Source organism: Aquarana catesbeiana, linkage group LG01, assembly GCF_042186555.1.
Source record: "Aquarana catesbeiana isolate 2022-GZ linkage group LG01, ASM4218655v1, whole genome shotgun sequence".
In the NCBI taxonomy this organism is placed as follows: Eukaryota; Metazoa; Chordata; class Amphibia; order Anura; family Ranidae; genus Aquarana; species Aquarana catesbeiana.
Genome location: NC_133324.1, coordinates 328,556,172 through 328,570,117, shown reverse-complemented (window position 1 = coordinate 328,570,117; position 13,946 = coordinate 328,556,172). Strand labels below are relative to the sequence as shown.

The 13,946-nt window shown below is 44.2% G+C and overlaps 1 protein-coding gene across 4 annotated transcripts in view; it reads left to right on the top strand.

Moving 5' to 3' along the window:
• Positions 1–4,493: 4,493 nt before the first annotated feature.
• SMTN (smoothelin) overlaps positions 4,494–13,946 on the top strand; it is a 219,956-nt gene continuing 210,503 nt past the window's right edge. For 2 of the 4 annotated variants that reach the window (XM_073631072.1, XM_073631091.1), the window contains exon 1: positions 4,532–4,730. In XM_073631072.1, coding sequence (XP_073487173.1) covers positions 4,680–4,730 — 51 coding nt within the window. In that variant the 5' untranslated portion in view covers positions 4,532–4,679. Of the gene's footprint in view, positions 4,731–13,946 lie in introns of all 4 variants that reach the window. The other 2 variants (XM_073631099.1, XM_073631082.1) reach the window with 2 other exon arrangements.

Below are 13,946 nucleotides of genomic sequence, written 5' to 3'. Positions count from 1 at the left end.
TGTGCTGTATAATTCCATCCACCGGCCTCTACATCACTACAGGACAAAGCAGTAACGCAGCAGCCAGTGGATGGAAACATAGCACACAGTGGGGGAGCAGGCACTTGTCAATCTCAGAACAGTGTACCATATTGTAGTATCTCTTCAAAACAGAAAAAATCAGCAGTGTAAATAGGAAAGTATTAAAAGTCTTTTGAATGCAACATTTTTTTTAGTGCCAATTCACACCAGAACACGTTACAGGAAAGGCGTGTTTCCCGCACTGTGTTCAAAACGCACTGCCTTTGCGATCTGCTGCGGGTGCCATTATACTAATGGCACCTCAAATGCAGATTGCAAATGCAGTACTTTTGCGGGCACCAGATCGCTTGGTACCACAATACCATGCGATTTGCTTTTGCACATTTTTTCAAAAGTAGTACATGCACCACTTTTTGTGTGATCCAATGCATATTTCAGCCAATTCAAATGAATGAGATGAAAATCGCACTGCAGGGGAAGACGTGGGAATGCGTACCATGTTCCTGTATGATTCTGGTTTGAACCGGCCCTCAAGGCTTAGTTCACCTTTATAAAAAAAATATTGCACAGCAGCCAAGCGGCCCCATTAGTTTACAAATCATGCTGCAGTGTAGAGATATCAAGCTTCATTTAAAGCCCAACTCTGGGCAAAAAAAAAAAAGTTTTCCTATGCAGTGGGGCTGAACTTGTACTGCACGGGTTACCTAATCCTCCGATCCTCCCCATACAAGACCAGTCCTCTTGCTCCCCCCACGGTCTAGCAGTCTTGTGCGATGGACTGTTCCTGACATCATCACGCTCATAGATCTACTTTAAACATGAGGACGTCCAGAACAGTACACCGCTGGATTGTGGTGGAGCGCCAATTGCTGGTTGAGTGGAAGATCGGATGTGTATACAGCTTTCTCCTCTCCACTGGACAACATGAGCAGTTAACATGGGTAAACTTTTTTTTTTTTGCCTGGAGTTGGGCTTTAAATCACATAACTGTAGGCCAAATGCGCTTCCACAAAGTGTGGCCAAAAAAGAAGCATTCTGAGTGATTGGTGCCATCCTGCATAAAAACTTGGACATATGGTTCATTGAGCATTCCCTCATCATTACAGGAACAAGTGTGCAGTTGCTGTACTGCTTGTCCAAAAATGCGCACATGCACAGTGCACTCACCCTCCACATGTCACAGCAGCACTGAGCTTAGTGGATTTGTGAACGAGGAAGAATGCACTGTGCATGTGTGGATTTGTGAACCATTGAGAAAGCACTGTGCAAGTACGGATTTGTGGATGAGGAAATGTGCACTGTGCATGTGTGGACTTGTGGATGAAAGAGAGTGCACTGTGCATGTGTGGATTTGTGGATGAGGAACAGCGTACTGTGGACTTGTGGATGAGAGAGAGTGCACTGTGCATGTGTGGATTTGTGGAAGAGGAAAAGCGCACCATGCATGTGTGAATTTGTAGACAAGGGAGAGCGCACTGTGTATCTGCAGATTTGTACACAAGGGAGAGTGCACTGTACATGTGCGGATTTGTGGACAAGGGAGAACGCACTATGCATATGTGGATTTGTAGAAGAGGAAGAGCGCACCATGCATGTGTGAATTTGTGGACAAGGGAGAGCGCACTATGCATATGTGGATTTGTAGAAGAGGAAGAGCGCACCATGCATGTGTGAATTTGTGGACAAGGGAGAGCGCACTATGCATATGTGGAATTGTAGAAGAGGAAGAGCGCACCATGCATGTGTGAATTTGTGGACAAGGGAGAGCGCACTATGCATATGTGGATTTGTAGAAGAGGAAGAGCGCACCATGCATGTGTGAATTTGTGGACAAGGGAGAGCGCACTATGCATATGTGGATTTGTAGAAGAGGAAGAGCGCACCATGCATGTGTGAATTTGTGGACAAGAGAGAGCGCACTATGCATATGTGGATTTGTAGAAGAGGAAGAGCGCACCATGCATGTGTGAATTTGTGGACAAGGGAGAGCGCACTATGCATATGTGGATTTGTAGAAGAGGAAGAGCGCACCATCCATGTGTGAATTTGTGGACAAGGGAGAGCGCACTATGCATATGTGGATTTGTAGAAGAGGAAGAGCGCACCATGCATGTGTGAATTTGTGGACAAGGGAGAGCGCACTATGCATATGTGGATTTGTAGAAGAGGAAGAGCGCACCATGCATGTGTGAATTTGTGGACAAGGGAGAACGCACTATGCATATGTGGATTTGTAGAAGAGGAAGAGCGCACCATGCATGTGTGAATTTGTGGACAAGGGAGAGCGCACTATGCATATGTGGATTTGTAGAAGAGGAAGAGCGCACCATCCATGTGTGAATTTGTGGACAAGAGAGAGCGCACTATGCATATGTGGATTTGTAGAAGAGGAAGAGCGCACCATGCATGTGTGAATTTGTGGACAAGGGAGAGCGCACTATGCATATGTGGATTTGTAGAAGAGGAAGAGCGCACCATGCATGTGTGAATTTGTGGACAAGGGAGAGCGCACTATGCATATGTGGATTTGTAGAAGAGGAAGAGCGCACCATGCATGTGTGAATTTGTGGACAAGGGAGAGTGCACTGTGTATCTGCAGATTTGTGCACAAATGAAAGTGCACTGTGCATGTGTGGATCTGTGAACGAGGGAGAGCGCACCATGCATACGTGGATCTGTGGATGAGGGAGAGTGCACTATACATGTGTGGATCTGTGGATGAGAGGGAGAGCGAGCATTGCACATGTGTGGATTTGTGGACGATGGAGAAAGCACTTTGAGAGTGTAGACTTGTGCACAAGGGAGAACATTCAATGCATGTGTGGATTTGTGGACAAGGCAGAGCACACTATGTATGTGTGGATTTGTGGATGAGGAAAAGCGCACTGTATGTACATGTGTGGATTTGTAGATTTTGGGGGGAGTGCACTGTACACGTGTGGACAAGGGGGAGCTGTTCGTGTGTGGATTTGTGGTCAAGGGGTACATGTGTGGATTTGTGGTTGAGGGGGAGCATACTGTACATGTGTGGATTTGTGGTCGAGGGGTACATGTGTGGATTTGTGGTTGAGGGGGAGCATACTGTACATGTGTGGATTTGTGGTCGAGGGGGACATGTGTGGATTTGTGGTCGAGGGGGAGCGTACTGTACATGTGTGGATTTGTGGTCGAGGAAGACGTGTGGATTTGTGGTCGAGGGGGAGCGTACTGTACATGTGTGGATTTGTGGTCGAGGGAGACGTGTGGATTTGTGGTCGAGGGGGAGCGTACTGTACATGTGTGGATTTGTGGTCGAGGGGGAGCATACTGTACATGTGTGAATCTGTGGTTGAGGGGGAGCGTACTGTACATGTGTGGATTTGTAGTTGAGCGGGAGTGTACTGTACATGTGCGCGCTTTACATAAGTGGATATGTTGGTGAGAGAAACCACACTTTGCTCATGTGGATTTGTGGATGAAGGGAAGCGCACTGTGCATATGTGGACAAGGGAGGGTGCACTGTGCATGTTTGGATTTGTGGACGATAGAGAGCGCACTTTACATAAGTGGATATGTTGGTGAGAGAAACCACACTATGCTCATGTGGATTTGTGGACATGGGAGAGGGCACTGTGCAAGTGTGGATGAGGGAGAGAGCTTGCGCCTGCGATTATGGGTACACACTCATAGTACCCTCTACTGCCCTAGTTATTCAATGACAGCGCAGAACTTTTCTGAGCAGAAGCTGTTGTTTGCCTAGAGGTATGTCATTTAAAGGCAGAGTTTGGAAAGTCATGGGACACCTTGACTGCACTGCAAACGTTGGCGTCCCCAGAATGTGCACATAAACACGCATCATGCTTGCAGTGCCCAAACGTGAGTAGCAGTCACACATTTTGTTGTGTGAAAAACACATATTTTAAAAAGGTGCGAAACTCTCTACATAAAAAAAAAAAAAAAAAAAGAAAGAAGGGAGCAGGAGCTACTTTGGCGCGTTTTCCGTACATAGGTTAGCCCATGAAAGTGAATGGGCTGCCCTATGCTACATATGTGCAAAAAAAATAATTTGAAAAAAGCATCACACATAAGTATATGGGGTGTAAAGGTGAACTAAGTTGGCACATTTTTTTTTATTTAGGTGGCAACAGAATACATTTAAAAACCACAGAGGAATTTTTCTCACATGTATAACACCCAAAAGTAAACAAAAACCTACAACACAGGACTTGCTCTCCTGTGTACATCCTTCACTGAGCAGACAAGTGTGAATGGCACAGTTCAATATGACGTCACCCTGTCTGCCTCTTCACCTCGGTGCCACACAGAGAAGACATTGACTCACTCTTCAGTCCGTTGGAAGTGACAGTTTCAGTTTGAAATGCATCATTATACCTGCAATCCCTTCACCTTTAACCACACCACACTACAACTCCCGGCGCGCCCTGCGAAGGGGGCGGGTGTTATAGATTCGATCCGTCCAGTCACGACACACCTGGGCGGTGCGAACAGCACAACGGCCTCCTGTGGTTGGCTGGTTTATCAGTGGGAGGGGAAAGGGGGCGCACACGGGGCGGGCAAAGTAGTGATTTGAAGTTGCCGTGTGCCGGAGAGAACAGATGTAGATCGGTGGGAAGTGGAGAAGTGTGTAGAAGAAGTGAAGTGATTATAATAAGAGAGACATGTCTGAGGAGCGCTTCACCGCCATGGACGAGGGATCACTGCGCAAGCTGGTAAGTCCATGCTGTCTGCTCATTTCTACTGCATGTGTTGCTTCATGTACAGCTCCTGATTGGAGGGCTGATCCCCCGCTAACTCATTGTCTGCTGTGCGGCGGCTCCAGACTTGGCTCCCACTTTATCACGCCTTTACTAATCCGTCTGCTTTGTTTAGATGGGGATCAGGAGGGCTTCTAGTGGGAGCTGCTGGTGATCTGCAGCCATTCGGTATGGAGCGAGTTAGTGGGAGCTTCTTTCTTCATTTGTTGCCTGTAATAAAGGGATCGCAGTGTTATCTGTGAAAGATCAGCCTTGTGAGAGCTGATGACAGGCTGTCTTCCTCTGGATGTCTGAGGATCATAGCCTGGGGGGGTGTGCTGTGTAGTCCTGCGGTGACAGGTCATCAGGAAATGAGTACACTCCTGACATAACTCATCCAAACATTCCTCACCCAGGATGACACATAGACCTCTCTGCTCCTGTTGTGGCTGCTCTTCTCCTTTACCTGACTGATGCTTGGAATTGGCCTTCCCTGGGTTTTTTCCTGATGATTACTGGTTTAAAGTGTAGGATAACAGTTTATTGTCCTTATCTGTGTATATGTTATCATACTAAATCAGAAAATATTGCCACTAGAGAAACCATGAGAGCTATTATTATTATTATTATTATTATTATTATTATTATTATTCACCATTTATGTAGCACCACCAGTTTGTGCAGTGTGTTACCCCATAAAATACAGTCACATTACAAAAGGGTTCTGCTCGTGAGAACCTACAAGTGATACAAAATGGGGATAAGCTGATGGAGGTAGAAGTTCTTGGGATGTTGATTAGGCTTGCTTTTAGAAACCTGTAATTTATTGGTTCCCTAAATGTAGATAGAGTAGGAGTCATCCGCACAGGGAGTTCCATAGGATGGGAGAGACTCAAGAGAAGTCCTGGAGGTGATTATGTTGAGAGGTGACCAGGGATCTAGAGAGCAGGGGGTCTTCAGAGTGTACTTCTTTTTTTTTTTTTTTTTTTTTTTTTTTTTTTCTAATTTTGTTTGTGGTATATTGCATCTTAGGCTACACGTACACTAGCCTACTCTGAAACAGTTAGCGATTTGACCGTGGCTGGTGATCAAAATATTCCTATCCTGAAAGCAATTCTTCTGCGTTCAGGAGAGGGAGGTTTAGGCTCCTCACTCTGCATTGACACTGAGGAGGTGTTGTGTGTGTGTGTGTGTGTGTGTGTGTGTGTGTGTGTGTGTGTGTGTGTGTGTGTGTGTGTTTTTTTTTTTTTTTTTTTTTTTTTTTGCAAAAGCGCTAAAAAAACCCTGCTTAAAAAGCTCAAGGAAAAAAAATGCTTCCCTTTTAAAGTCAATGAATGTGTTCACACTGGGGCGGTGCGCTTCCATTGAGGTGAAAAAAACTCTGCTTGCAGCATTTTTGGAACGTGTTTGAGGAGTTTAAAAAAAAAAAAAACACCAAAAATGCACTTTCCCATTGAAAGCATTTTTGGTGTGGTTTTTGAGTCGCACGTCCTTTAAAAACCACGCCGCAGCAGATCAGTGTGGAAGTGCTCTTAATCTTAGCTAAATGCAGCAGCTCCTAAACTATCCTAAAAGCCTATGTGTACATGGACACATAGGGGTTGGCAAATCCACTCTGCACTAGTGTAGTCGCTGTAGATCTGCAGGGGACATGCAAGGAAAATAAAAACCAGCATTTTTGCCCTCATTTAGATTTTCCCTTCAGATCTACAGCGACTGCACTTCAAAGTGCACTTGGAGTGCACGGTGGATTTGCCTTTAGTAAATCAACCCCATAGGCTTTTATGAGATTTTATTTAGAAGCTTTGGCAAAAATAATTCCAAAAGCACCTAAACTCAAGTTTAGGAGCTGCTAGTGTACATGAAGCCTTTTAGTGGCCATAAACAATCAATTTTATTATCTGATTGTGCTTTTCAAAGAAGATGATCAAACAGGCATCACTTCCCTTTTTGATCCAATTTGATTGGATGGAGTTGATCAGCCAGGTCGTTGCATTGATCGCCAGCACTGAGATGCTTAGATTGTACTTTCTGTCAATCAGATTGTGAGATTACATAATATCCAACAGATACGATCAGTAACTTAGTTGTATTTTGTGACTATCGACTCCACTTCCCTGTATGTGTGATCTCAATCAAATGCACTATAGATCAATTATTCCTATGGGGAGGGATCGATTAGAGAAAAAAAAATGGTCAGTTATTGAGCCATGTATGGCCATCCTTAGGCTGATGGGAGATTGCCAAATACCAAGCAGCAGGCATTGAAATTATTGTGAATTGGTTGGGATAGGAATAGGGGAGCTGACTCATTTTTGAAGGTGCTTTCTGGTCTTTTTTCTTGCTTCATTTATGGTCTCAAAGGAACGTGCCTGTACAAACCATAAGAACTTGCTTCTTCTATGAGAATGACTCCCCAAGTAGAGAAGTAAGGATAGGGTTGACAGTCCTGGCACTTTCCTCCTAAAATTTGGCAGCTCGTTTTTCTATCCTGACATCTTTAAGAAATCACTGCTGGTGACCAATGTTCCCCCAGTGTTCCTTGGGGGACACAAGCAGTCCTCTATGGCTGGGTATAGCTATTGCCTCTAGGGCATTCTTTCTCAACCTTTTTACCACTAAGGAACCCCCTGAAATAGGTTCTGGGGCTCAGTGATCCTTTGTTGCAGATGATTAGGTCTACAGCTTGTGGTGCGTTAGTCACAGCACAGTGGTGGTTTACTGTGGTGGTCAATATAAAACCATGGCCTGTAATAATAATGATTATACGGTATTTATATAGCACCAACAGTTTGTGCAGTACTTTTACTACATAATGAATGAATGAATGAGTGACTTGTATAGCTCTACTTATGTGAACTGAATCGCCTCAGGGTGCTTTTTGCCGCCGTTGTGTCCATCTGCGGTATAGCGCGGTCCTTGCCCCATGGGGTCCTGACACGCTTACAAACACATACAACATACCCATATTTGGCCAATTTTTTGACAGGATCCAATTAACCTACCAGCATGTCTTTGGAGTGGGGGAGGAAACCGGAGTACCCGGAGGCACAGGGAGAACATGCAAACTCCAGGTAGATGGTGTCGTGGTCGGGATTTGAACCGGCGGCCCTGTTGCTGCTAGGTGAAAGTGCTAACCACTGTGCTGCCCATTCCAGTACAAGTTAATACAGGAGGAATCGGAGTGCCCTGCTCATTGAGAGCTTGCAATCTAAGAGGGAGGGTCAAGAGATACAAAAGGTAATAACTGGAGGGATGGGCTAAAGAAAATAAATGTACAGTTGTTAGGTAGGGGCAGGATAGGCTTCTCTAAAGAGATGCGTTTTCATGGATTGTCTAAAGCCTCGTACACACTACTATTTTAAATTTTTTTTTTTTAATTTTTTGGTTGAACAAAAAAAAAAACCTGATAGCTCAGGTTGGAGCCGCTGTACTAACAATCCAATGTGTATCTCCCCTGCTGTGCTGTCAATTCCCTTCAATCCTGTTGATCCACACAGTTACAACAAATTTTTATGGTGCCCTGCATTGTGGGATGCACCCTATATGTAATGTAGTGCCAATGTTCCTGTAAGCTAGAGGTTCCTTTCTGTAGATATTTTGAAGATGCCCTGCAACAATGGATTTTGTGTTCCATTCTAACCATGCTTGGCATTTGGTTTTCAATCAAAATGTTCCTTATTCTGGACCCCCCAAAGCTCTAGCTGTATTCTGCAGATATGCACAGCATACTTGCAAATTATCTGAACCTTAGCTTTTTGGTGTGTCCTCCCCCAGCCATATAAAGTCCACAACCCCCCTTGGCACTTCCACCACTGCCAACTTATCTTTGTTCTGTTCTGCATCTAGACTTCACTGTCTTCTCCACTGGCCAGCCACAGGTGACGTGCATGCATGCAATGACCTACTGAGATGGTCATTGCTTTTAAGGGATGTTCAGGTAATTAAACCTAAATTGCCTTAAAGTGGACCTCACAGCACCCAGTCCTGTAACAATAAAAACAAGTGTAAGCAATAAAAATAAAGCATTCAAATGTAAAAAAAAAAAGCTCTTTTTTTTTTTTTCTCCAGGTTTTTGGTGCACTTGCCTAGGCATGAGTGACGTCGCTGAGACTTTTAAGCTGGTTTCTAGCAAAGCTGAGGATCCCAAATCTAGGTACAGGATGCTGGAGCATCTTCTTGCAGGGTATTCCAGCAAGATCCTCAGCTTTCCCAGGCTCCCTCTGTATGGACTAGTAACTTGTATATTTAAATTTTCTGAGTTCAGCAGTCTTTTGGATACTTGTAGATGCTGAAGGAAACACAAAAGTCATTCTGTGTTCAGCTTCTTTTTGCACATCTCAGACCTTGAGCTGGATACTGGAGGTGTGCAAAACGTATTTCTATAAACATTTTGATGACTGGTCAAATGTCTGTTTTGTAAGTACTTTAAGTGTAAGTAATTTCCCAAATTCATAGTTTGAAAATCATTTGTTAGTGAAAATAATTCCATCCTGAGCTTTTAAATTTTCTCATCATTGCGGTTGAAATTGTCGGTTCGACTCCACTAACGAAACAAGGTGCTGTTCTGAGAGGCCAGGCTCCCTGCCCCACCGTTTTTTCTTTCCATACCTCCAGAGAGCCAGTTCCTACATTTTCCACAGGGTGATGGCAGAAGCTGTGGGATGGGCTCTTCCCTCATTAGTGCTCGGGGAGAGCCAGGGCTGCTCTAGGGGTTGCCGCTTCCAGGTGGCAGCGGAAATTTTTCTTTTGTTTCAAATTCGGCCGATTCTCTGGGCAGTCAGAGGACTGCATCCGCCGGAAGGGAAGTACCCAGAAGTGGGGCGGCATCCTAGGAGCAGGCGCATGGCGTAATTTCTGCTGGAAAGCACAGGGGTAGGAGGGAGGAACAAGACTGGTGCCTATAGTTCCGGTCCGGCGCAGAGGCGCTAATGGCGCCCGGAACCGGCGTTTTAGCCGCATGCAACACGCTGCAGTACCAGGATGGATTCGGGGGCCGCTGCAAGTGGGACAGGCACCTGAATTAGGTCCTCAGAATGTGAGGGGGAATGTCCTTCCCAGTTATAAGGAAGAGTCAGATGAGGAGGAGGACTAGGTGGAAAATGCACATTCTAAATATAAATTGTCTTTAGAGCAAGTAGATGGCCTACTAAGGGAAATTTATGCTACCTTTTGGGCTTGGAGGAAGAGCGAGAAGAATTGTCTGCATGACAGGCTGTACGCAGGACTCGGTGAGCCCAAAAATTGTTCTTTTCGGACCACGCAGAAATCACTGAGACAATTAAAGAATGGGCTGAACCAGAAAGAATGCCTTTCTTCCCAAGTGCCCATAAAAGGAGGTTCCCATTCGATGAAGACCCAGCGGCACTTTGGAATAAAGTTCCAAATCTCGATGCAGCCTTTTCTCAGGTTTCAAGATCAACTGATCTGGCATTTGAGGACATGGGGATTTTAATGGACCCCATGGATAAAAAGAAGGATCAGCAGCTTAAGCGGGCTTGGCAGTCCATCATGGGCAACCTCAAACCATCAATGGCGGCTACTTGTGTCTCTAGGAATATTGGGTGAATCAGCTTAAAGCCCATATAATAGCTGATTCGCCCAAGCAAGAAATTCTCGATTCCTTTACGATTTTGTCAGCAGCTGTACCTTATGTTTCAGACACATCAGCAGAATCTATCAGGATGACAGCAAAAGCCACAGCCCTAACTAACTCCGTTAGAAGGGCGCTGTGGTTGAAAACCTGGCCGGGAGATGCGGCATCCAAAAACAAGCTTTGTGGGGTCCCATTCTTGGGGGACTTATTGTTTTGGCCCTGATTTGGATTCAGTTCTTGAAGTCCTTTACTGTCAAGAAGACTTTTTTTTTTTTCACCCTCTAAGGGCTCAGGAACAAAGTAACAAACCTCAAGAGAAAAATAAAAATTGGTCAGGGCAGAGGGGAAAAGGCAAGGGAAATGTCCTTTTCCATCCTCCTGCGTCAACCAGCAAAACGCAATGACAGCCTGTTACAAGTAGGAGGCTTTAAAATTTCCTCCCTTATTGGGCAAGCATGATGGAAAACCAGTATATTCTGAGCATGCTCTTCCAAGGTTACAAAATAGAATTTTCGGATCACCTTCCAGAAAAGTACTTTGTAAAAAAACCTACCAAGAGATGCAACAAAGGCCCTAGCTATGAAGAACCTGTTAAAGGATCTGATGCAACAAGGGGTTGTGACTTGGGTACCACTGGGGGAACGTTATCAGGGATTCTATTCCCATATATTTCTGATTTAAAATAATAAAATTAAAATAAAAAAACATCCAGAAGTTTTCGATTTAATCCTCAACTTAAAATCACTAAACAAATCGGTCTTATACAAGAGACTCTGTCTTCATGGTCCGAAACCTATTGACCAAGGAGTGTTTTGTGGCATCAATCGTCCTACGAGATGCCTATCTGCACATCCCTATAGCCCCTCAGTCTCAAAGATTCCTAAGGATGGCGATAAACATGGGGAACGAGGTGCTGCACCTGCAATTCAAGGCTCTTCCCTTGGAGACAAAACGCGTTGGGAAGGTCTCCACTGCCGCCATTTGATTTTAAAAGCGCTGATTTTATCTGCTAAATTACTGTATTTTATGAGACCAACCCATACAGACATCTTCACCTTGATGAGAGTCGGGAGTTTCCATTCTAGGCAATTGACGGTTCCAGTGTCCATCTCTATTGGTTGTTTATATAACACAAGCCTGTTTGACTCACAGAACATATGTTCTTGTGTGTTCAAACGTTCCGGTAAGCCTCCTGTTTTTATGGTGGTGGTTCTCTTCACTTCACATCCTGGTTCACTGTTGGGATATCTATAATGAAGCTTTCCACAAGAAAGTTTTATTTATCCACAAGAAGCTTAAGAACTTTTTGCTGAAAATCGTTAGCTTTGTTTTCCTTTGGACATTCACTATATGTTTTTGCTTATTTGAGTTCACTGCCCCTGTTTGGCCTATGTGTCACGTTATTTTCTAAGTGCTACACTATTTGTTTCCCTCTGCCTTTAAAGTATACCGTATAAGCCGAGTTTTTCAGCACCCTTTTTTTTTTTTTTTTTTTCTGTGTGCTGAAAACGCCCCCCTCGGCTTATACTCGAGTCTCCCTGCCTCACTGTGTCCATCTGCAGCCTCATGCACCTTATCTCCCAGCGCTGTGACGTGCAGTCTAGTTGGCGGCCGTCCAGTGTAACAAATCCCCACCTCCTCCTCGTCCATGATAGGCGGAACACCGACTCACTGCTGGGAAACTAAATCGGCGTTCCGTCACGGAGGAGGTGGGGCTTTGTTACACATGAGGCATGCAGACAGGCACAGTGAGGATGCAGATGGGTATTGTTGACCCTCTTTTCCACTTACAGTAGCTGCTGCATTTCTCACCCTAGGCTTATACTCGAGTCAATAAGTTTTCCCAGTTTTTTGTGGTAAAATTAGGTGCCTCGGCTTATATTCGGGTCGGCTTATACTTGAGTGTATATACAGTAACAATGAGCATTTTCTACTTGCACTTTTTTTTTTTTTTTTTTTTTTTGTCAGCTAAATATACCATTAAACGTTTTATCTGTTCAATGCATGCAAAAATTACTTGTTGGTTTGGGCTGAAATCTTGTGTTCTTATATCTTTATGTGCACAAGAAGGAGTTATGGACATGAGAAGAGGTCTGTGTTTTCTAGTCAATTAGGCAGTTCTAAGACCACATGCTGAGGAATTCAGAGCTGTGTTGTCAAAGTTAGGAGCTTTAGTATGTTCCTGGCACACTAAAAGAGAAGCTTAGAAATCTTAAAAGAAAAAAAAATCCATTTTATGCTCACCTAGTTGGATGCATTATTGGTCCACTGCTGCATCTGTCCCCCGCTGCTTCTAAGACTGAGAATTGAGCAGTCAAAGATTGCTAATCAGTCAGTTTTTGGTCTTCAGTGAACAGAGAGCTAATGACTCAGTCACCTGCTAAGTGGAGCGCCGGGCTGTGCAGGAGACGGGCAGCTGGCTTGAGCTCTCAGTGGTGCACTGAGGCTGAGCCAGCTGCCAGTCCAGGCATCTGGGTGAATCCTGACAAAGTGGGGATCTTTACAAAGCCTGGACCAGCTCACTGATGTCAGACTATCCTTCATTAAATCTTTTCTTACTGTGGTTTTTCTTGCCTCCTTGTAACATTCCCCCCCCCCCCCCCCCCCATGAGTGCTTAAATCCTCCCACCCCTTTTTTTTTTTTTTTCCTCCTCCCTTGGAATGAGCAGTGCATGTTGGGTGTGGTTTTGTGCACCGCTCTATGCACACTACATGTCCCAAAGTACATCTTGTTAGCGAGCAAGAGAGGGTGGCTATATTCCAACATACAGTGGAAGCATGTAGCATGAACGTAGACAACATCTAAAAAGATTAATCGCAGTAAAAGAAAAAAAATTTGAAGGAGGCTGAGAGCAATAGAAGGTACTTTAAGTTAAAGCGTTTGTAAACATATTTGTGTGTTTTATATAATATAACTTTTTTTTTTTTTTTTTTTTTTCCTCCTGCAAGCTAATGTACTAGTATGCATCGCATACTAGCACATATTGTTTACTTGCCTTTTAAAACTAATCTTTTCCGGCGCTAAGATGTTAGAGCTGCTTCTGGGTTTGCGGACTTCTGCTCTGTGACTGACCGGAGCCACAATGACGTCACACACATGCGTGTGGGAGCCGCCGTTCATGGCACTGGGCTCTGAAGGAACAGCACGGGTGGCTGTAACTTCAGAGTGCATGCGCCAGTGATGTCACTGGCGTGCATGTACAGTAAATATTTCCCAAACAGTACCAGTTTAGGAGATATTTACACTACCTATAGACAAGGCTATAATAAGGCTTACCTATAGGTAAAAGTAGTGTTCATATTGGCTGCAAATTTCGATTTTTAGTTTTAGTCTTGGGACTAAAATGGAATTTTTAGTTTTATTTTAGTCGACTAAAATCTCCAGTACACTTTAGTCGAATAACATTTTAGTCAACAAAAATCTAATGTGTTTTAGTTAAATTCTCTAGAATTTCAAAACTCCATTTATATACTCCCCTGGAGTAAAAAAATCTAATATGTTATTTATGGCAGGTATATGTAATTAGCAGACCTCCAGCTGTTGCAGAACTACAAGTTCTAGGAGGCATAGCAAGACTGACAGCCACAAGCATGAC